This window comes from Ctenopharyngodon idella, chromosome 24, assembly GCF_019924925.1.
Source record: "Ctenopharyngodon idella isolate HZGC_01 chromosome 24, HZGC01, whole genome shotgun sequence".
NCBI lineage: Eukaryota > Metazoa > Chordata > Actinopteri > Cypriniformes > Xenocyprididae > Ctenopharyngodon > Ctenopharyngodon idella.
In genome coordinates this window covers 22605641-22628674 of record NC_067243.1, presented here as the reverse complement: position 1 = coordinate 22628674, position 23034 = coordinate 22605641, and the positions used below count along the sequence as shown (strand labels likewise).

At 43.1% G+C, this 23034-nt stretch overlaps 3 protein-coding genes across 52 annotated transcripts in view; 2 read left to right on the top strand and 1 right to left on the bottom strand.

The window, feature by feature from the left end:
• Positions 1-23034, top strand: part of LOC127506632 (receptor-type tyrosine-protein phosphatase eta) — a 222914-nt gene that overhangs the window by 108994 nt on the left and 90886 nt on the right. The window lies entirely within an intron of this gene.
• Positions 1-23034, top strand: part of LOC127506638 (uncharacterized) — a 55962-nt gene that overhangs the window by 8774 nt on the left and 24154 nt on the right. Inside the window, exon 2 of the mRNA XM_051883259.1 lies at positions 16179-16206. Within this exon, the coding sequence (XP_051739219.1) occupies positions 16179-16206 (28 nt within the window). The remainder of the gene's footprint in view (positions 1-16178; positions 16207-23034) is intronic.
• LOC127506636 (uncharacterized) lies at positions 8377-12709 on the bottom strand. The gene has a single exon (XM_051883256.1). It carries the CDS (start codon positions 12487-12489, stop codon positions 11623-11625), a length of 867 nt encoding a protein of 288 aa, XP_051739216.1. The 5' UTR covers positions 12490-12709; the 3' UTR covers positions 8377-11622.

Here is a 23034-nt window from a genome sequence, read left to right as displayed (position 1 = left end):
GCGCCTCTCTGTCCTTCGAAAAGTAGATTGGGCAGTGAGAGTTGTCCTCTGAGGTGAAGAGGTCGACTTCTGCCTTCCTGAAGATTTCCCAAATGTTGTGAACCGTTTGGGGGTGGAGCGTCCAGTCTTCTGAGGGGACATTGCTCCGGGGTCATGCTCTCAGCGATTGCAGGTTGAGCTGTGCCCATTCCAAGAGGGGCTTCACCAGGGTGTAGAGGCACTTTGATGATAGCCCCCCTTGGTGATTTATGTAGGACATCACCGTCATGCTGTTCGACCGGAATAAGACATGGTGACCTCTCAGGTCTGGCAGGAAGGTCTGAAAGGCTTGACAAACTGCTAGCATTTCTAGGCAGTTGATGTATAGCCGACTTTCCTTGTCCGACCAAGAGCCGAAGGCCGGTCTGCCCTCGCACAGAGCTCCCCAACCCTTGTTGGACGCATCTGTTGAGACCACCTTCCTTCTGGAGACTTGTCCTAGGGGCACACCTCGGTTGAACCAGTGGTGGTTCTTCCAGTGGGCCAGGGCCGCTAAGCAGGTCTGGCTCACCCTGATGTGCTGACGGCTGTGCCGCCAAGCGTGAGGTGGAACCTGAGGTTTCAGCCAGTACTGTATGGGCCGCATGTGTAGCAGGCCCAGCTGTAGTACTGGAGAGACAGAGGCCATAAGGCCTAATAACCTCTGTGGGGGAGAGGGGCTCCAAGTTTGAAAGAAGCCACGAGCTGCTGAATGGCCCGAACGTCCTCTGGTGAGACTGTGGCCTTCATCTGGGCTGAGTCGAAAACTGCCCCCAGGTATGAGATACGTTGGCCTGGGGGACAGTGAGTTCTTGGCAAAATTGGCCCTGAGTCCCAGGCATTCTAGGTGGCTTAGGGGCACGTATCTGTTTGTTATTAGCTCGGCCTTCAACTGGGCTAAGACAAGCCAGTCGTTGAGGTAATTCAGGATGCGGATTCCCATTTGTCTCAGAGGAGAAAGAGCCACATCCATACACTTCGTAAAAGTGCACGGAGCTAGGGACAGCCCAAATGGTAGGAACGTATATTGATACGCCACTCCCTTGAAGGCAAATCTCAAGAATCGCCTGTGATGGGGGGCTTCTAGATGTAAAAGTACACATCTTTCAGATCTAGCGAGAAAAAACAGTCCTCTGGGCATATATGCGTGAGGATCTGTTTCAGTGTAGTCATCCTGAACGTCTGTCTCATGAGGACGCGGTTCAGGCATCCGAGGTCTAGGATGGGCCTAAGGCCACCATCCTTTTTGGGGATGCAATGATTTTGATGATATCACTCTGCACTTCAGCTTCTCATCAGATTTTCTGTCCAATCAAATGCTCTCTAGAATCTGAAGCGTCCCGCCTCCTACATTATAAATAGACGCTGAAGCTGTGCGGCTAAAATCGGTCATTTGTTCACACATTTACTGTTTTCTACATGGTGAATGGCACATAGTGCACTATATAGGGGATAGCCCCACCCATGGTGATGATCTACCCTGTTAGCATAGACACCGCCCTGAGTGAGCAGCAGCAGTCCGCCATTTCTGTTTACTCACTGTAGCAGCTGGAGATACAATGTCTGTCAAAAAAAAAAAAAACTTTACAAATGTTCTCATATTGGATGTACAAATGAACATAAGTCTTCATAGAGTCTTCCTCATCCCTTTGTGGATGAGAAAGCTCTTTTAAGAGTTGGGGGTCGCATTCACTGTGCTGATATCCTGGATATCCTGGATCAAGGCTGTCATTTTACTGAGAGTGTTAAACGTAGTGCTGGATTGTGGATCATCAGTGGCAAAAGACCTGTTTCAAATATCATCCACAAATGTGTGCTATGCAAGAAACTGAGAGGTAAAGTGGAGAGTCAGATGATGTCGGCTTTGCCTTCAGAGTTTCTGTAGATCCACCTTTCACACACACAGGTCTTGATGTTTTCGGACCATTCACTGTGGTGACACGCAAGACAAGAGGGCATAACACTGAGAACAAACAATAGGCTGTCATATTCAGTTACTTGAGTACCAGAGCAGTTCACTTGGAGGTTGTGGAGTCCCTATCAGCATCAAGCTTTATTTGTGCTATCTATTTGTAGCTTCTTGGCTGTCAGAGGACCAGTGAAGCACTTTCATTCTGAAAGGGGGACGAATTTCATTGGAGCAGTCAAAGAACTCCAAATCGACAGTAGCGACTCAGAGTTCTTAGAGAAAAGGCTTCTTGCAGAATCAAGGCTGCACTTGGACATTTATATGGGAGGAGTGTGGGAAAGAATGATCGGGATTGCCAGATGTATTCTGGAGGCTCTCTTGATGAAAACTCCCACAAGACTCACACATGAGGTCTTAAAAAGTTTAATGGCAGAAATCATGGTCATTATGATTTCCAGACCCTCAATCCCAATTTCATCAGATGCGGGCATGCCCCAAGTGCTTTCACCAGCAATGTTCTTAACTCAGAAGGCGAATGTTGCTCCAGCTCCTCCAGGAAATTTTGAGTTAGGTCACCTGCACAAAAATCAATGGCGTCAAGTCCAGATGTTGGCAGATTCATTCTGGAAGCGATGGAAGCAGGAGTACTTGTCTACTTTGCAACCCAGAAGGAAATGGACAGAGGAGAGAGATAGTATTCAGGAAGGAGGTGTTGTTCTGTTGAAAGATGGGGAAGCTAAGCGCAGTGAGTGGCCAGTTGGTCTCATAACAAAGACTGTAGCCTCATCTGATGGGAAAATTCGAAAGGTTATGGTGAAGACTGCTAAGCAGGGGGTTGTCAGAGAGTACATAAGACCTATATGTGATGTTGTCGTACTTCTGTCAAGTAATCGAAATGCATAGTGGTATAACACAAGTTATACCAGATGGGGAGTGTTCTGTGCAGTATTAGTTTCTCTTTGGAAGCTGTATTTTGATTTGTATAAGTAGTTTGTGTGTAACACCTTGTGGTGAAAAATGTTATTACACTGCTCAATAGAACGCAACAGGAAACACGTAAAACAGAAGAAGAAGAGACTAATTTTCTGTGATCTGCGTTTTGGATGCACATCATTGTTTACTGTCTAATCCTTGGAGGAGATATGACCGTAAGTTATAAATTTCATATTGAAAATAACTGCAATAATGTTGTGCTAGTTTAATTAAAAGCTGTTCGTTATTAAGATGTTTAGAGATTGATGTTTGATTCTGAAATATAGCGCGATCTAATGGCTAATATGCTAATGAAGCTGCGCAGCCGCTTTTTTCTTCAAGCACATGCTGTTAACATAAATCGGTTATTTAGTTGTTTGATTCTGTAAATGGATGTTTGTGAATGTGAAAACATCCATGATGTTTTGTAATTCACTTAGTAATTTGTATCTTTTGTGTTTCTTTCAGTTTTACAGTAAAGTAAAGTGTATATATAGTGTAGAATATTCTGCCCTGGCAATGGTGTTCTTAACCAAGCGTTGACAGATAGCTAACAGAAATAAAGCTCCATCACACGTTCTTCATTGTGCTTATGTGATGCACACTTTACCACTTCACCATATGGGAGGAGTGTGGAGCATTAAATGTCCAAGTGCAGCCTTAATTCTGCAAGAAGCCTTTCAACTCTGAGTCGCTACTGTCGATTTGGAGTTCTTTGACTGCTCCAATGAAATTCGTCCCCTTCCAGAACGAAAGTGCTTCACTGGTCCTCTGACAGCCAAGAAGCGACGCAAAGCACAAGTAAAGATTGATGCTGATAGGGACTCCATGACCTCCAAGTAAACTGCTCTCGTCCCCAGAAAGTCCAAAAAGGATTGCGGCCTCGGGCCCATCCTAGACCTCAGACACCTGAACCGTGCCCCCTTATGAGACGGACATTCAGGAGGACTACACTGAAACAGATCCTCATGCACATATGCCCAGGGGACTGGTTTTTCTCACTGGATCTGAAAGATGTGTACTTTCACATCTAGATAGCCCCCCATCACAGGCGATTTTTGAGATTCACCTTCGAGGGAGTGGTGTATCAATATACATAAATGGTCCTACCATTTGGGCTCTTCCTAGCTCCACGCACTTTTACGAAGTGTATGGATGTGGCTCTTTCTCCTCTGAGACAGATGGGAATCCGCATCCTGACTTACCTCAACGACTGGCTTGTCTTAGCCCAATCGAAGGCTGAGCTAATAACACACAGATACATGCTCCTCAGCCACCTAGAATGCCTGCGACTCAGGGTCAATTTTGCCAAACGCTCACTGTCCCCCAGCCAACGTATCTTGTTCCTGGGGACAGTTTTCGAATCAGCCCAGATGAAGGCCACAGTCTTGCCAGAAGACGTTCTGGCCATTCAGCAGCTTGTGGTATTTCAAACTTGGAGCCCCTGTCCCCCTCAGAGCGTTCCAGAGGTTATTAGGCCTTATGGCCTCTGTCTCTCCAGTACTACAGCTGGGCCTGCTACACATGCGGCCCATACAGTGCTGGCTGAAACCTCAGGTTCCACCTCACGCTTGGCAGCACAGCCGTCTGCGCATCAGGGTGAGCCAGACCTGCTTAGCGGCCCTGGCCCACTGGAAGAACCACCACTGGTTCAACCAAGGTGTGCCCCTAGGAACAGTCTCCAGAAGGCGGTGACGGTGGTGTCCTACATAAATCACCAAGGGGGGCTATCATCGAAGCGCCTCTTCAACCTGGTGAAACACCTCTTGGAATGGGCACAGCCCAACCTGCGTTCGCTGAGAGCATCGCATGTTCCAGGCAAACTGAACCAGGGAGCAGACATGCTGTCCCAGAGCAATGTCCCCTCAGAGTAGTGGACGCTCCACCCCCAAATGGTTCATGACATTTGGGAAATCTTCAGGAAAGCAGAAGTCAACCTCTTCACCTCAGAGGACAACTCTCACTGCCCAATCTACTTTTCGAAGGACAGAGATGCGCTGGCCCATGATTGGCCCAGCCTCCTCCTTTACGCCTTTCCCCTGATCGCTCTGATCCCCCAGGTCATCAGACGCATCAGGGAACACAAGCACAAAGTGCTTCTTGTGGTCCAGCTCTGGAGAAACAAACCTTGGTTCTCGGAGCTATCTCAGCTGCTTGTAGCAGGCCCTGTGGCCCATTCCCTTGATGCAGGGTCTCTTCCCTCGGGCAAACAGAACCTTTTGGCATTTCCAGCCCGAGCTGTGGGCACTGCATCTTTGGCCTCTCGATGGGAGCCTGTGGACCTCCCTGAGAGAGTGTTAAACACTATATCTCAGGCTAAAGCCCCGTCTACAAGATGCCTCTACACCCTTAAATGGTAGGTCTTCTCCGCCTGGTGCACAGCTCGGAATGAAGACCCAACCTCTTGTGACGTATTGTTGATACTGTCTTTCCTTCAGGAACGCTTGGATAAGGGCCTCCCCCCCTCCATGCTCAAGGTGTACGTGGCAGCCATAGCAGCATTTCATGCTCCCATTGCAGGTCAGTCAGTAGGAAGGAACATCTTAGTTGTTCGGTTTCTGAGAGGTTCCAGGAGGCTCATCCCGCCTAGCCCTTTTACCATTCCTACCTGGGACCTTTCAATGGTCCTAAGGGCTCTCAAGGGCCCTCCCTTCGAGCCGCTCTGGTCACGAAGCAAAGATTCTCTCTTTGGGTTGTTGACGCAGTCGCTCTTTGTTACTCTTCAATGGGTCTGCAATGTCCCATTGGAGTACAAGCCCATTCCACTAGAGGTATGGCCTCATCTTGGGCTTGGTACAGTGGCGTTTCCATTGGCGATATCTGTGCGGCAGCCAGTTGGTCCTTTCCATCCACTTTCGCTAGGTTCTATAACCTAGATGTCCCTGCATTGCATGCACTGGTCCTTTCTGCATAAGTGAAGACGACCTCAGCTGAACCCGTCTCATATGCAGTCTTACTTCAGAGGAGCTAGCTCTCCTATATCTGTGCAACCCTGAACTCTCCGGGTCGCCCTTCTGGGGCATCAGCCCTACTGTTACGTGCTCTGGACCCCACCTGGTGCCCAGGCTGTGTAGCTTCCTATAGGAACAATCGTACAGGACACGGTTCGACCTTTAGTTCAGCCTGATTGTCCACAGGGACTCAGTGCGACTTTGTCCGAGCCCCTTTTTATGTGTCTTCGCCCTTAGGCTTGATCTTTCTAGGCCCTTATTAGGTGCCCATGGCAAGTTTGTTAGTCATTCCCGATCATAGCACGGCGTGATTGAACTGTTCCCCATATGTGCCTAGCGATGCAGTACGAGTGTAGTATCGAAAGGGAACGTACTTGGTTACGAACGTAACCTCGGTTGGTTCTCTGAGATACGGGAATGAGTACTGCGCAGCTAGGTGTGCTATGGCGCTGCACGACTCAGAGTTGAAATGACCTGAGGATCCTATGCCAGAATGCCTGCTTATATAGCCAGATACCCCGCCCATTGTGGCAGGCTCTGGGGGGCTTCTTCGCCATAGGCTCGCGCAGCTCTGCCGCATCGTCATTGGTTCATTTTATTCCACTGCCCGAACCAACGGATGTGCAATTTCACTGCATTATGAAATAAGGCTTCAGTAATCGGAGAAAAAGGAGTTTTCCGCATATGTGTCTAGGGACGCAGTACTCGTTCCCGTGTCTCAGGGTATGGGAACGTTTTGAATGCTTATCTTCTAAATGCGAATTTTGTCATTGTTTTGGAGCACACTACCTTGTAGATAACAGTAAGGCTAACTTTTTCATACTAAAAGCCAATTTTTGTTTACATTTTTCAATTTTGATTTCATGGGGACTACTAAATGCACAGGAATAAACAACAGGTGAACAAAATCAGTAACTAAGGGAACAAACTGGCACATACTAAGAAACTAAGAAAACTAGGTTAGGATACACATGGCAGGAAACAGAAACAGAACAGAACCAAACCAAAATACAATGAACAAAACATAATCCTGACACACACGTCTTTGTTTTTTCCCCATTTTCTTTTTTAAAGAAATGACATAATCAATTTTTTTTTTTTTTGCTAGCCACCATTTCTATTCCTCAGCCCACTATCACCAGAACGTGCCATTACAGACATCTAAGACAACTGAGATCTTACAGTGTGACATGGATGTCACTGTAGTGGGGATCATGTTTGTACAGTTTAACAAGCAACATGCGTAAAGGACTATTAAAAATCGCACAGTGTGAACCTGTCTTTAGTCACTCAAACTTTTGATACAGCTGCCAGTTCATTGTGTGGCCACTACTGAAATAAAACACATTATTCATTGTGTGAACACGTTACCTTTATTTTTCAATAAGACAAACTTGTGCCATTTTACTATCACTGGAAAACTTTTAAGGGGTCTTACACTACTAATACAGTATATCCTTACCGGGTTTGTCTTTACATTTATTAATAATTATTATTACAATTTCAAGAGCAAAAATAATAATTATAATAATATTGCAGTAGCCCTACCCTGTAATGTGTTCCTGAATTTTTAAATTTTATAAACCTATTAAATTATACATGCATGGATACCAACTCTGAGCAGCTTTAATCAGTCTGTGTAAAGAAATGCTATGTCAGATGCAGCTTTTGTTGATACTGACAAAATGTGACTGGTAACAGTTTATAGTAGTTTGATTGATTAAAGCAATTGTTTAAATTTAAGTATTTGACATAATAGACAACACAGATACATTTAAGGTAATTAAAAAATATCCCTTACAAAAATGCTCCTGCCTGGAGGGAAATATTGCCTGTTAATGGAGAAGTTCTGACTATGCAGGAGAAAGTGTAATGTGCAATGAGCACCTGGGAGCATTTAATAATTAATCATTTGTCAAGTCAAGTCAAGTCACCTTTATTTATATAGCGCTTTTTACAATGTAGATCGTGTCAAAGCAGCTTTACATTGATAACTGGTACATTGTTTGGCTGCACAGCATCTCTTAAAGAATAGTGTCAATGCAGGCAGATCAAAAGCACTGTTGAATATCAAATGTCAAGTCAAGTGTCCCCAACTAAGCAAGCCAGAGGCGACAGCGGCAAGGAACCCAAACTCCATCAGGTGACATCAGGTGGCAGACAAGTGGCAAATTGGTGTTAAAATGGAGAAAAAAAACCTTGGGAGAAACCAGGCTTAGTCGGGGTGCCAGTTCTCCTCTGGCCAACAGTGCTTTGTTACAATTCGGGTTGCTATCATAAGTCCAATAGGATCGCAACATTAAAAGTATTTATTTCAGTTCCATCCAATTGAGGATCGTATTCATCACGCCGGTATGGACGGTTGTTGAGGAACTGTGTCGTGGCTGTCGTGTCGATGAGGCCTTCACAGGGGATGATCTAGTTGACTCAATCTCTGCTGATACTTCAGGGCTGCGTTGTGGTCGTGTCAAGGTGCAGGTCCTTGGTCTCACCTGGATACGGCCCGGATCCGGTTGACTACGGTGAACCTCGGGATAAACAGAAAGACTAATATTAGCGTAGATGCCATTCTTCTTCTGATGTAACGAGTACATCAGGTGTTATAGGAAGTGTTCCCGGTTCCGGCTGACCTAATTTATGCAGCCTAATAATCCTTTAACGGATTTGGAAATATAAATTGGTAATGTGTTATGTGTATGCCAGGTTAAAGAGATGCGTTTTTAGTCTAGATTTAAACTGACAGAGTGTGTCTGCTTCCCGAACAATGCTAGGAAGATTGTTCCAGAGTTTAGGTGCCAAATAGGAGAAGGATCTACCACCTGCAGTTGATTTTGATATTCTAGGTATTATCAGCTGGCCTGAATTCTGAGATCGCAATAGACGTGAAGGACTATAATGAATTAGGAGCTCGCTCAGGTACTGGGGAGCTAAACCATTTAGTGCTTTGTAAGTAATTAGCAAGATTTTAAAATCTATACGATGTTTAACAGGAAGCCAATGCAGTGTTGACAGAATTGGGCTAATATGGTCATACTTCCTGGTTCTAGTAAGAACTCTAGCTGCTGCATTTTGTACGAGCTGTAGTTTATTTATCAGGCGAGCAGAACAACCACCCAGTAGAGCGTTACAGTAATCTAGCCTTGAGGTCATGAACGCATGAACTAACTGTTCTGCATTTTTCATTGAGAGCATATGTCGTAGTTTAGATATATTTTTAAGATGGAAGAATGCGGTTTTACAGATGCTAGTAACATGGCCTTCAAATGAAAGATTGGTATCAAAAAGCACACCCAGGTTCCTAACTGACGACGAAGACTTAACAGAGCAGCCATCAAGTGTTAGACAATATTCTAGGTTATTACGTGAAGAAGTTTTTGGTCCAAAAATTAGAATCTCTGTTTTTTCTGAATTTAGTAGTAGGAAATTACTGGTCATCCAATTTTTTATATCAGCTGTGCATTCCGTTAATTTTGTGAATTGGTAAGTTTCGTCAGGGCGCGAAGAAATATAGAGCTGAGTATCATCAGCGTAACAGTGAAAACTAACGCCATGCTTCCTAATGATATCTCCCAAGGGTAGCATGTACAGAGTGAACAGTAACGGTCCTAGTACTGAGCCTTGTGGTACTCCATATTGAACTTGTGATCGATATGACATGTCTTCGTTTACTACTACAAACTGATAACGGTCAGATAAGTATGATTTGAACCATGACAATGCAATTCCACTAATGCCAACATAATTTTCGAGTCTATTTAAAAGAATATTGTGATCAATAGTGTCAAATGCTGCACTAAGATCCAGTAACACCAATAGAGAGATACAACCACGATCTGATGATAAGAGCAAATCATTAGTAACTCTAATGAGAGCAGTCTCAGTACTATGGTACGGTCTAAATCCTGACTGGAAATCCTCACAGATACCATTTCTTTCTAAAAAGGAACATAGCTGTGATGATACTGCCTTTTCTAGTATTTTTGACAGAAAAGTGAGATTTGAGATCGGCCTGTAATTGACTAATTCTCTAGGATCAAGTTGTGGTTTTTTAATAAGAGGTTTAATAATAGCCAGCTTAAAAGTTTTTGGTACGTATCCTAATGATAAAGATGAATTGACGATATTGAGAAGAGGGTCTATGACCTCTGGAAGCATTTCTTTCAATAGCTTAGTCGGTATAGGGTCTAACATACATGTTGTTGATTTTGATGATTTAACAAGTTTAGACAATTCTTCCTCTCCTAAAGCAGTAAATGAATTGAATTTGTCCTCAGGGACACTACAATGCACTATCTGACACGATACTGTAGTAGACGGTTGCATGGTTATTATTTTTTCTCTAATATTATCAATCTTGCAAGTAAAGAAGTTCATAAAGTCATTACTGCTGTGCTCTTTGGAAACATCAGAAGTTGAAGCTTTATTTCTTGTTAATTTAGCCACTGTATCAAATAAATACCTAGGGTTGTGTTTATTTTCTTCTAAGAGTTTAGAAAAATAGGCAGATCTAGCAGATTTTAAGGCCTTTCTGTACTCAATCATTCTCTCTCTCCACGAAATACGAAATACTTCTAGTTTTGATTTCTTCCAGCTGCGCTCCATTTTTCTGGCTGCTAACTTTAGGGCCCGAGTGTGGTCATTGTACCATGGCATTGGATTAATTTCCTTAATCTTTTTTAAACGCAAAGGAGCAACTGAGTCTAATGTGCTGGAAAAGACAGAGGCAATAGTTTCTGTTGCAACATCGAGGTCTTCTAAGCTGTCTGGTATGCTAAGGCGATGAAAATGATCAGGAAGATTATTTATAAAGCAATCTTTAGTGGTAGAAGTGATGGTTCTACCATATTTATGGCATGGAGGCAGTTTAGCCGCCTTGACTAAATGTAGTATACACGAGACTAGATAATGATCTGAGATGTCGTCACTCTGCTGCAGAATTTCAACAGCATCAATATCGATTCCATGTGACAATATTAGATCTAAAGTATGATTACGACAATGAGTGGGTCCTGACACATGTTGTCTAACACCAATAGAGTTTAGAATATCTGCAAATGCCAATCCTAATGCGTCTTTTTTATTATCTACATGAATATTAAAATCACCAACAACAAGGACTTTATCTGCAGCTAGTACTAACTCTGATAGAAAGTCAGCAAATTCTTTGATAAAGTCTGTATTGTGTCCTGGTGGCCTGTATACAGTAGCCAGCACAAATGTCAACTTACATAATGTTACGTAAAGTACCATAGTTTCGAAGGAATTATATTTGAAAGACTTCTGACTAATACTGTAAATATTACTATAGATTACAGCAACACCTCCCCCTTTGCCTTTCTGACGGGCATTGTGTCGATAATCATAACCTTGAGGACTAGACTCATTTAAAGTAATGTAATCGTCCGGTTTTAGCCAAGTTTCTGTCAAACACAGCACATCTAGATTATTATCTTTGATAATATCATTAACAATAAGTGATTTTGAAGAAAGGGATCTAATATTTAACAACCCGAGTTTTATCATTTGTTTAGCATTATTATCTCTATTTTTTATTTGTTGAACATCAATTAAATTTTTACCATTAAATGGGTTTGGAAGTTTTTTGTTTTTACTAATTCGGGGTACAGACACAGTCTCTATTTGAAAATATCTAGGTGTAAGAGTTTCTATGTGTTGAGAGTTATCTGAATTTTCTGACTTCTGTAACGTGAGGCAGCTAGCAGACGGTCGGTTTATCCAGTCTGTCTGCTTTCTGACCTGGGCCCCAGTTTGTCATGTTTCAGTTCTAAGACTATGTGCCATATTACTAGAGAGAAGAGCAGCACCATCCCGGGAGGGATGAATACCATCTCTTTTTAACAGGTCAGGTCTGCCCCAAAAACTTTTCCAATTATCTATGAAACCTATATTATTTTGCGGACACCACTTAGACAGCCAGCCATTGAGTGATGATAATCTGCTAACTATCTCATCACTCCGACGAACAGGAAGGGGGCCAGAGCAAATTACTTCTCCTGACATTGTACTTGCGAGTTCACACACCTCTTTAATGTTAATTTTAGTGATCTCCGACTGGCGAAGTCGAACATCATTAGTGCCGACGTGAATAACAATCTTAGAGTATTTACGATTAGCATTAGCCAGCACTTTTAAATTTGCTTTGATGTCAGGTGCTCTGGCTCCCGGCAAACATGTGACTATGGTGGCTGGTGTCTCTATTTTCACGTTCCGTGTAATAGAATCGCCAATAACTAGGGCACTTTCAACAGGATTCTCAGTGGGTGTATCACTGAGTGGGGAGAACCTGTTTGATGTTCTTATTGGAACGGAAGAGTGGTGTTTTCCGCGGCTAGGCCGCCTCACCGTTACCCAAGTGCCCTGCTGCGCGGGCTCTACAGCCGGAACCGAACAATGTACAGAGTTCACTAAGCTAGTCGCATCCAAAACAGTATCTGAAGCCCTTGCATTCTTACTATCCTCGATTAAAGTTTGGATGCGTGTCTCTAATTCTGAGATTCTCTCTGTCAGCCTGACTATTTCCCTACATTTATGACATGTAAATCCCTCGTCGCTGACAGAGAGAGCTATGGTAAACATGTGGCAAATGGAACAGGTAGCAATGCTGGGAGAGGATGACATGACTCACCGTGTTTGTAGACTGATCCGACTTTACCACAGCTGTTTGAAGAACGCGTTGAAAAAGGAGCGCGCGAGCGACTGTTAGCAGGTTAACAAGCTAGCGCTGCAAATGCAAATGCGTTGTAACAGCGATTTAGATTCAAATATTACAAGCTAGCGACGTCAGATTAGTGTGGTAGGCAATATTACATATAAGGTAATAAAAAAAAAAAAATAAGCAACAATGAATAAAAGTAAGAGATTCAAAACAAAGCTATACGGAGTTACAGACGCAAACCAATCTGAGCAGCGAGGCAGACAGGAGCAATCGAATGTCAATTTGTTACACTTGTCAATTTGTTACACTTATATAGCGATTTTCTCAGAACTCAAAGCCCTTTAAGCCAGGTTCACACTGTGTGATTTTGGCCAAGATTTGGCTGTCTGAGACAAATTTTGAGAATCCTAAAAGAGTCCTATAATCCTAGGCTAAAATCTGTAGTCTTTGATCGTTAGTTTGACATGTTCACCGACAGCTGACCGTTGTGATCAGATTTTACCTCCGACGAAATTCTGGAAGTGTCAAAAGATTTGGCGCACAGTCCTGCAGTGTGACTTCTCCTACGACAAACATCAAATTGACTTGTTTTTCAAGACACGCCGTGATCAAAATTAACGTTAGAGATGTCTTCGTTAGCCACCATTTCAGTCCCGCGCGTAATGCAGCTCACAGTCACCGAACGTGTGTGGGTTGATGATGTAAAACTCCGGAGAAGTTTTCTGTTTTTAACACGTCTTGACTGTCGTAGTCTGACATAAATGACAGCTGAGATCCCACAGTGTGACATGAGGATAATGTTCGTACAGTCTGACAAGCAACAATCCTACAGGACTATTATAAATCGCACAGTGTGTACCCGGCTTTACATGGAAGGGGAAATCTCCCCAACCACCACCAATGTGCAGCATCCACCTGGATGATGCGACGGCAGCCATGTTGCGCCAGAATGCCCACCACACACCACCCAGGCTGCTAAATTACTGAAACTCAAAGGGGGAAACAAACATTCCAAAAACAAACTTTTCCTTCTGTATCAACGACCACAGAGAGTCAGAACATTAAATAAGCAAATATAAAGGAAGCAAACATTGACGCACTTTGCTCCAAAAACAGGTTAAACGTCAAAACAGTAATGACATCAACAACTTTGTCAAACACAAAGAGCCTGTTAAATTACTGAAACTCAAAGGAGGAAACAAACATTCCAAAAACAAACTTTTCCTGCTATATCAATTAAATATTTACTATACTGTTACAAATAAATCCATGATATTCTATTGCCATCAAACAAATTCTCTTCAAAATCAAAGCAATTCCAAACTAGTGCCAGCATTTTTTATGTTGCGTTTTAACTCCTAAAGAATATGCTAGTAAAAACTGTCATAACTTTGATATGTGCACAGTTGGATTAAGCACATAAACCGTTACAGGCGTGCAAACCATGAATTTTTCCATCTAAATTGAATATCATTCGTTATCTGGGAAAATTTGGCCCAGATAGTTTATTTTCAAAAGTGCATAGTTTATTAAAACAGTGCATGGTTTTCCCTGAATTAAACTTGATTCTAATTAAAGCTAACTGATGCAATAGAAATCGTACTTGGCCTTTGCTAACGGCTGCAGCCAAAGGACACCCATGACGGATACACTTTTTTTTTTTTACATCAAATCTAGTTACAAACTATTTGACAACACAGATACATTTAATAAGGTCATTTAAAAAAAATATCACTTAAAAAAATTCTCCTGCCTGGAGGGAAATATTGCCTGTTAAGTGTAATGTACAATGAGCACCTGAGAGCATTTAATAATTAATCGGAACTCAAAGCCCTTTACATGGAAGGGGGAATCTTCTCAACCACCACCAATGTGCAGCATCCACCTGGATGATGCGACGGCAGCCATATTGCGCCAGAACGCCCACAACACACAAGCTTTCTGGTAGAGAGGAGACAGAGTGATGATGAAGCCAGCCTGTATTAATGGGGATGATTAGGAGGACATGATGATGGACAGAGGCCAATGGGCAAATTTGGCCAGGATTCCTGGGTTAAACCCCTACTCTTTTTCGAAAGACATCCTGGGATTTTTAACCACCACAGAGAGTCAGGACCTTAAATAAGCAAATATAAAGAAAGCAAACACTGCCACGCTTTGCAAAGAACAAAATAATACCCTATATCTACTCAAAAAAATTGTGGCAACAGATTACAAGCAATATTGAGTTAAAATTAATCAAATGAGCTCCTTTAAAGTGAACCATTTAATATGAGTAACTGCAAATAGCACACAAAAAAAGTAAGTAAAATTTAAACAAAAATATTGTTTTCATTGGACAAAACAAAACTATATTAATGAATACTACTTAATGAAATTATTTTGACATAACACAAAATTAAGTTAATATTGTTAATAATATTATGTGTATTATTTAAATGAATGTATTTTAATTAATAAAATCGGATTTTAAGTATAAATAACTTTTTATCTTTATTCATCAGAAAATTGGGCAATACAAATGCAGACAAGGCACTGATTTTCCAGGTACAGCTGACCGGTGTTGTAGTTTGTAATGTAAAAGATCACCCCTTGTTGCAATCTGCAGATTTTACACCACCATCTCATTACACCTATTAAAAAACACGAGAGAGAAAAAACAAAACAAAAAAAAAACACGAGTACATTTAGACGTTTTAACAGTTAACTACATTTTTTTGCACTTTAGTTAATTTTTGTGACTCTAATACCTAATTATACTGTGCAACCAAATAAATCTATGTTCACAGTTTGTTGTAAGAGTTAAAAAAAATGTTGAAATGATAATTATAAGGGCTGGAAAGGGAGCGGTGCATGTGAGCACTGGAAACGGCATACACTGTTGAATGGTAGCGATAGGCTAATAGTTTTAGCTTATAGCTTGCTTTAGCCATTAATCGGTCTAAAACACAATTTCCTACTTTGTTGGTGGTAATAACACACAACCTGGACAATTAACAACAGTTTTAAGAAATAAATTAAATTATCTTTCTTACCTTTGTCAAAGAATTAGCTAAAAATAGTGTCGTCAGATCATCGTCATCGTCAGCCACCACATTGTCTTCGGGAACCCAGTAAAGCCAGGCTTCGTGAACATAAACCATTCAATAGCAGTGATCAATAGGTTTACAGCTGCCTTATTTAGCCTTCTTTGTTAATATTAACACAAAACTAAGCAAAGCCCCCAAAAAGAGTGCCATCAGAAATGTCCTCACACTGTCTGCTGCGGGAAACTCCAGGTCATTCCTTAAAAGTGCGCACTGCAATCGGAAATGCTTGTCAATTGAAAACAACTCATTTCCATTATGTTGGATTCATTCAATATTCTCTCTGTTTAGAATTACTCAATAACAATAGATAAATCCTTAATGACAAAATTGAGTAGATTTTGTTACAGACAATTTTAATTAATTTTAACACAAAAAACTGTCCAAAAAAACAAGAAATTAATTTTGTTAAATGAAGTTTACATTTTAAATTCCATGAAATCTACAAACCCACAGAATGACTTTTTTTTTTTTTTTTTTTACAGTGTAACACTAACCCTTTCTGACCTCAAGTTTACATCTCTTAGTTATATATCTTACTTATAAATGTCACCTTTTTTCTTCAGGGTTTGAATGCACAGAGCAATGATACAGGTAAGTAGACTGACAATTGTGACATCTGAATATGAAAAACTGCATTAATACAGTTTAAAGTCAATGTCACATATTCTTCTATTAATATTTGTATTGCATGCAAAATGTCCTTTTAAGCAATGAATATTACTTAAATGAGTCTCAGCTTCGACAAGTGAGTATTTATATTAATGGACAATTGACTAAACATGTTTAATAAGAAATTATACCTGTATTTTATTAATTTTAGTATTAATGTGGTACTTGTAGTGCAACTGTTTCATGACACAAATTGTATTCATATAGTTTAGAGCAAAGTCATGTATTGTAATGACATTTTGCAGAATAGAATTTAATTGTTTTAAAAAACAGTCCTTGTAAGCATGACAGCAAAAATATTACTTATAGTTTTTTTTTAATGTGGCATATTGTAGTAATGATGATAATAGTTCCTTATCTGTCAGTCACATGCTGACATCAGGGGTCGCACTTGGGAGCCCCAAACACCTCTTTACCTCTTTACCTCTTTTTCTTGAGAAAAGATACACAAAATCATTTTCATTCATCTCTGTTGAAGCTGGTTGCTGGATACAGTGTCGCCGAGAGTATGGGGCTGGAATGGAGTCCTCCGCCCAGTCTCAAACGTTCACAGCCATGCTCCCTCTTCTTTTTGTTCCACCACTTTCTCAAGGAGCAGGGGTACTGTAGGGAACAGCACATTCCAGGGCCCAGTTTATGGCTGGGCCCCTCTCCGTAACAGCGGACTAAGTTTAGCTACATTTTGATTGGATCTTGGTGGACTAACACAAACAAACTGTCCAACGCCATGAGATAAAGATGTAAGGACAACATCTAGACACCTCTTAGAGGGCAAGAAGAAGACCTCTTGTACCAAGCCTGGGAAGGACAGGACTTCTCATTGGTCCACATGCAGTTTCTGCCCTTCATCCATCTAGAGACTACTTCCTAAGGTTAGCCAGAGACTGCCATAAAAATTCCTCAGGACCTCAGCAGCAGTGGGTGAAACAAAGAGATATCACAGTGATCCATCCAAATCATATTGTATTCATAACTATGTTTGGAAAACTTTAAACTGATGCAAACTACACACTTCCATTTCATACTTATTCACAGAAATAAGTATTCTCAGTGACAGCTATTTGTAGTGCAACATCTGACACAAATTCAGCTGTTAATGTACAATTGAGTGAATGCATGACAGTTCAATCTTTTTCCATCATGTTTAGTCTCTATTTGTTTAGAATATTGCCAGTGGCATTCTGGTGGTGGTTTGGAAAGTGAGAAATGCATTGGTAAACTTTAAAGACACTGTAAAGACTTCCAACTTTGTGCTTTATGCAAATGAGTTCCACAGGGGGAAAGAAGGTGTGTGTGTCCCTTCTGATGCCAGCAGCCAATCACAGCACTCGAATGAAGAAGCGCCAAATTGCAATCTCCTCCTCATCGGAAAGGGATAAAGGTACCCTTTCAACAGACACTCCTTGTTCTGAGTCTGCCCTTCAAAGGGGAAAGACATAACAGATATACGTTCTGAGTCCCTGCTTGCGAAGTTGAGACAATAACAGATACAACCCCACTCTGAGTCTGCCCTTTAAGGGGATAGACACTAACAGATAAACACCATTCTGAGCCTCTGGTTTGTCCAGAGAGACAACAACAGATCCCATGATCTGAGTCTACAGCTTGTGAGGCAGCAACAGAGACGACCACATTCTGAGCATCCAGCCTGTGAGGAAAGAGACATTAACAAACACTACATTCAGAGTTTCCATCCAGCGAGACAGTAACGACATTTGCAATAAGGTTAAGCTCAGAAGAGCAAACCTTCACTCCAAGGTACCTTCGTCTGCGTGTTCCAGATTTTAGGACCCTTTGGTGCTCCAGGAGATCAGCATCCCACAGAGCTTCGTGTTCAAGACTGTTGAAACAGATTCCGGCTCCTCTCCCCACTGCATTGTCACCCAGCACAACCAGTGGAAGACGTCACCGTCATCGGACTCAACCACGTGGAACGTAAATATCACTTAACCAAACCTCTTTCCAGAGACCTTGGCATTGTTGTATATTATCAGTATATAATTTCTTAATTCCCATTAGATGTAATATAGCTGATGTTAGTTAATAACAAATAATCCCTTGTTTATTTATTTGGTGCATAATAAGGTTCTCCACTTTATTATTTTCAGAGAAACAGTTTATCTTTCCATAAGATAACGTAACTCTTCCATAGCCACACCAAATTAATTACTTGTATTTTATGTATCTTATGCACTTTATTCCTTTATCATTCATGGTATTCATTTAGTAGTTGTGTTAGTTATTCTTGTTTATCTTTTTGTTAATAAAATTTATTTTATTACACTTGTGTCTTCCTTGTGCTGATAATACAGAAGAGGCTCTACAAGTTAGCAATCTCACCAATCTTTCAAATAAATCAGCTGAACATTTTACATTAATTCTAAATGAATGAAAAGCCCCCGTTGAGAGTGTTCTCATACTGCCAAGGTAAAAGACCTTGACTGGTGCCCTGAACTAGGAAAAGGGGGGGAAGTGGTCATCTGATGTACTCATAACCACACCTTAAGAGACGTGTGATCCAAAAATCACAATGTCAGCGGTGACGTGAGTACCAATCCCTATTTTACTTCGCATCCTTGGATGGGCAAAAGTAAAATCACTACACGAGTATAAAAACTTTTTTGTGGTATTTGTGAGTTTTTGCAAAATTCATGTGTTTCCATTGAGTGTATATTTAATTCGCAATTACAATTTGTGCAATTTGATGGGTATTGGAAATGCAGCTACTGGAATGTGTCTGGACCCCTCAAGGTTGTGTAATGTGTGCACAAACACAAGAGAGATCTCAGACATGAGCTTGGGATGTTGTGAGCCGCATAGCAGGGGGCCATAGAACAGCGGAGAACAGAAGGCGTCAAGAATGACCAGATGCATGGTCGAGAATGGCTCTTTAGGAAGATAGTCAGGGTGAGGGTGCAAAATAGCCTTGACCAGTCCAATGGCAAAGTCTAAGCAGGATAGAGAGACAGACAGAGCCGGCAAATCCCCAATTCCCTTTCATGGGAACTGTCGACGCTACGTCATATGACGTTATGGGAACCTTCTGCGTGATTGCGTCGTGAAGCACTCTTGTATCTAACCAATGATGAGACGAGACGTCAGAGGCGGGTGACGTCACGGACCAGGAAACTATAAAGCATACCCAGAACAAAGAACGCTAGCTTCTGTTGTCTTCAGCAAGCGCTCTGTGTTATCGTGTGTCTTATTTGGTGTTGTTTGTCTTATTACATAAACAAGTCACAATCTCTTCGTCTGAGGACAAGAGTATCTCACACCAATCCATATATTTATATATAAAAAAGACACGTATTATGGCGAAAAAACTCACTCTCAGAACACTGTGTTCCTGTGTTCCCCGCGGATTGGGTCCCGCTTCTGCTGAGGCAGAGCGGAGGCTCCATTCGTGGGGTTCACAATTGGATCTGACAGAGGGATTAGAGATGGGCGCCGCCCTTTCTCTGCCCTTACCTGCCAGGTTCAGTGCCGTCTCCCAGGTGGAAGCACGCTCTGCGGTTTCTTCCCCCGGATTGAGGCACCGGTATTTCACATGTCCAGCTCTGAGGAGGTGGATATTGTGATATCGATCTGAGGACTCGCCACCTCACACACATATCGTGTTTCAAAAATCACACGTTTATAACAAATCAATAGTGAACAGCAGTTTGAATCGCGTTTCCCCCTGTGCTACATTATAAAGCGAGTGGGGATACACGCGGTTTATGTGTTGTTTGCTGGGAGTGGAGCATGCACGTCAGCTCACAACTGACAGTGAGCAGTGTTCATTCATAAAAATGTCCCGAAGAGAAGCATGCACTAGCGGGAGTTTTTTAGCTCCACTCCTGTTGGCTTTATTCTCGAGGGAATAAAAGTCTAACGCAAGGCTCGGATCTCGCGCTTGCCGAGGCAACGCGTGGATTGAGTTTTCGTTAAAAAATATATAGCTCGGATCTTGCGTTGCCGAGGCAGCGCGTAGATTAAGTCTGCAAGAGAGAATATACGGCTCGGGTCTCGCGTTTGCCGAGGCTGCGCATAGATCACGTGTCCGTAATTTTATATATATATATATATATATATATGTATTTATATTTGGAGGGAACTGAGTAGACGGGAGTTTCCCTTTCTCTCTTTCCCTAAAATACCTTGCGAATTATTACGAGCTATAATTCTTTTTTGTATTCTAAATATATTCAGCCTGTTCAAAAAAAAAATCTGGCTGCATTTAATTTGAGGATTAAATGAAATATTGAATACATTGAAATACATTAAATTCTGAGGAATTTAAAAGAAAATAAAGGAGACCATTCTGCCAACCCTGCCACCTCGTGTACTTCAGGGCGCAGTGGTTTCCAGCGTTCCTCCAAGAAAGAGGAGGGTTGTAGAGCGGTCAGTTCAGATGTTCCCTGCCGGCTCGCCGTTTCAGGGCACTGGTCTGACCGTTCATCCAAAGAAAGTGTCGCCACCCGTGCTCCCCCGCAGAAAGCTTGGGGACAGGGACAGGCGACACAGCTGAAGTCTTTGTGGGGTAACACAGATCTGCGGACTGTAATTATCACCAAGAAGGCTTCGAAGAGGTCCTGATGCCAGTGGCGAGGGACATTGGAGGGCAGCCCCCTCCAGAGAGGGTCGGGTATTAAAATATTTGGTACCCATCCCTCTTTGGCGCCCTCAGGATGCCGTTCTGCCAACCCTTCCACCCAGTGTGCTTCAGGGCGCAGCGGTCTCCACTGACCCTCCGAGTAGGGCCGGTCATCACTTGATTCGGCTGTTCCTTGCTGGTTCGCCGTTTCAGGGCGCCGAGTTAAGTGCTCAAAAAACACCAGAGGCCAGTCTCGAGAGACTGGTTCCCTTAGTAAATTTTCTGGCAGAATGGAAACTTCTCCCAAATATTTCAAAATGGGTGCTGCTCACAATAGAAAAGGGTTACAAATTCGGGTCTCGCCCGGCACAGTTTATTGGGGTCCTTCCCACAGTGGTGGCCCCCCGAGCAGTCTCTGGTAATGGAACAGGAGGTTATGACGCTCTTGCAAAAAGGAGCTATAGAAGGGGTTCTCCTCCCAGCAAGCTGTCAGGGTTTTACAACCAGTGCTTCATTGTTCCAAAGAAGGATGGAGGGTTATCCCACAGATCAGGTCCGAGGACTGGTTTGTTGCGATAGACCTGAAAGATGCTTACTTTCATGTATCCATCCATCCTCAACACAGGAAGTTCCTCAGGTTTGCTTTCGGGGGCAAAGCTTACCTGTACAGGGTTCTTCCCTTCGGCCTTATCAACCCGCACATTTACGAAGTGCGTGGATGCAGCTCTGGCTCCACTGAGACTCCAGGGCATCCGCGTACTGAACTATATCGACGACTGGTTGATTATAGCTCAAACAGAACATCTGGCAGTTCAACATCGAGATGTTGTTCTGTCACACATGAAGAGGCTTGTGCTGAGGCTCAATGCCAAGAAAAGTGTGCTGGTTCCGGCTCAAATTACCAACTACTTAGGGGTAGTTTGGGACTCCACCACGATGCAGGCACATCTGTCTCCTGCTCGTGTGAGTGCCATTCTTAATGCCGTGAATGGGGTGAAACTAGGCCAGTCACTCGCTGTTAAACAGTTTCAAAGACTGTTGGGTCTCATGGCAGCTGCGTCCAACGGGATACCTTTTGGCCTGCTGCACATGAGACCCTTGCAGTGGTGGCTCAGGACCAAGGGGTTTTCTCCGAGGGGAAATCCTTTTTGCATGATCAAAGTCACGCGGCGATGCCTTCGTGCTCTGGTCGTGTGGAAAAAAGCCTTGGTTCCTGTCCCAAGTACCTGTGTTGGTGGTTCCTTGTCGTCGCGTAATGCTTACGACGGATGCTTCCCTCACGGGCTGGGGGGCGATCATGAGTGGTCGCTCAGCTCAGGGTCTCTGGGAGGACCATCAGAGTTCCTGGCACATAAATCGGCTGGAAATGATGGCGGTATTTCTTGCAGTAAAATACTTCCTCCCAGACCTGAGGGCCCATCACATGTTGGTCCGCACGGACAACATGTCGGTGGTCTCATATCAACCATCAGGGGGGTCTGCGGTCTCGCCAACTATGCAATTGGCCCGTTGGATCCTCCTGTGGGCCCATGGGAAGCTCCTCTCACTGAGAGCAGCTTACATCCCAGGGCATCAAACGTGGGAGCAGACGCCCTGTCGAGGCAGGGGCCGAGGCCCGGGGAATGGAGACTCCACCCTGAGGTGGTGGAGCTCACTTTGGAAAACTTTGGTCAAGCGGAAGTCGACCTATTTGCTTCAGGGGAATCAACCCAGTGTCCACTGTGGTTCTCCCTATCTCATCCAGCACCACTGGGTCTGGATGCCATGGTATAGACGTGGCCGAGGCTGCGTCTGTATGCATTTCCCCGTTCGCTCTGCTCCCGGGAGTTCTGGAGAAAGTACGCCAGGAAGGGGTCAGTCTAATATTGATAGCCCCGTACTGGCCAACCAAAATATGGTTCTCAGACCTAGTGTCACTTCTAGATGGCTCCCTGATGGAGCTTCCTCTCAGGCAGGACCTCCTGTCTCAAGCGGGCGGCATGATAATTCATCCACGCCCAGAACTACGGAGACTGTGGGCCTGGCCTCTGAGGGGGCCAGGCTCATAGATGCTGGTCTCCCAACTGAGGTTGTGGAGACCATACTCCACTCCAGAGCTCCCTCCACGAGGAAGTTGTATGTGTATAAATGAAAACTGTTCTCTACTTGGTGTAGACAAAGCAATGTGGACCCTG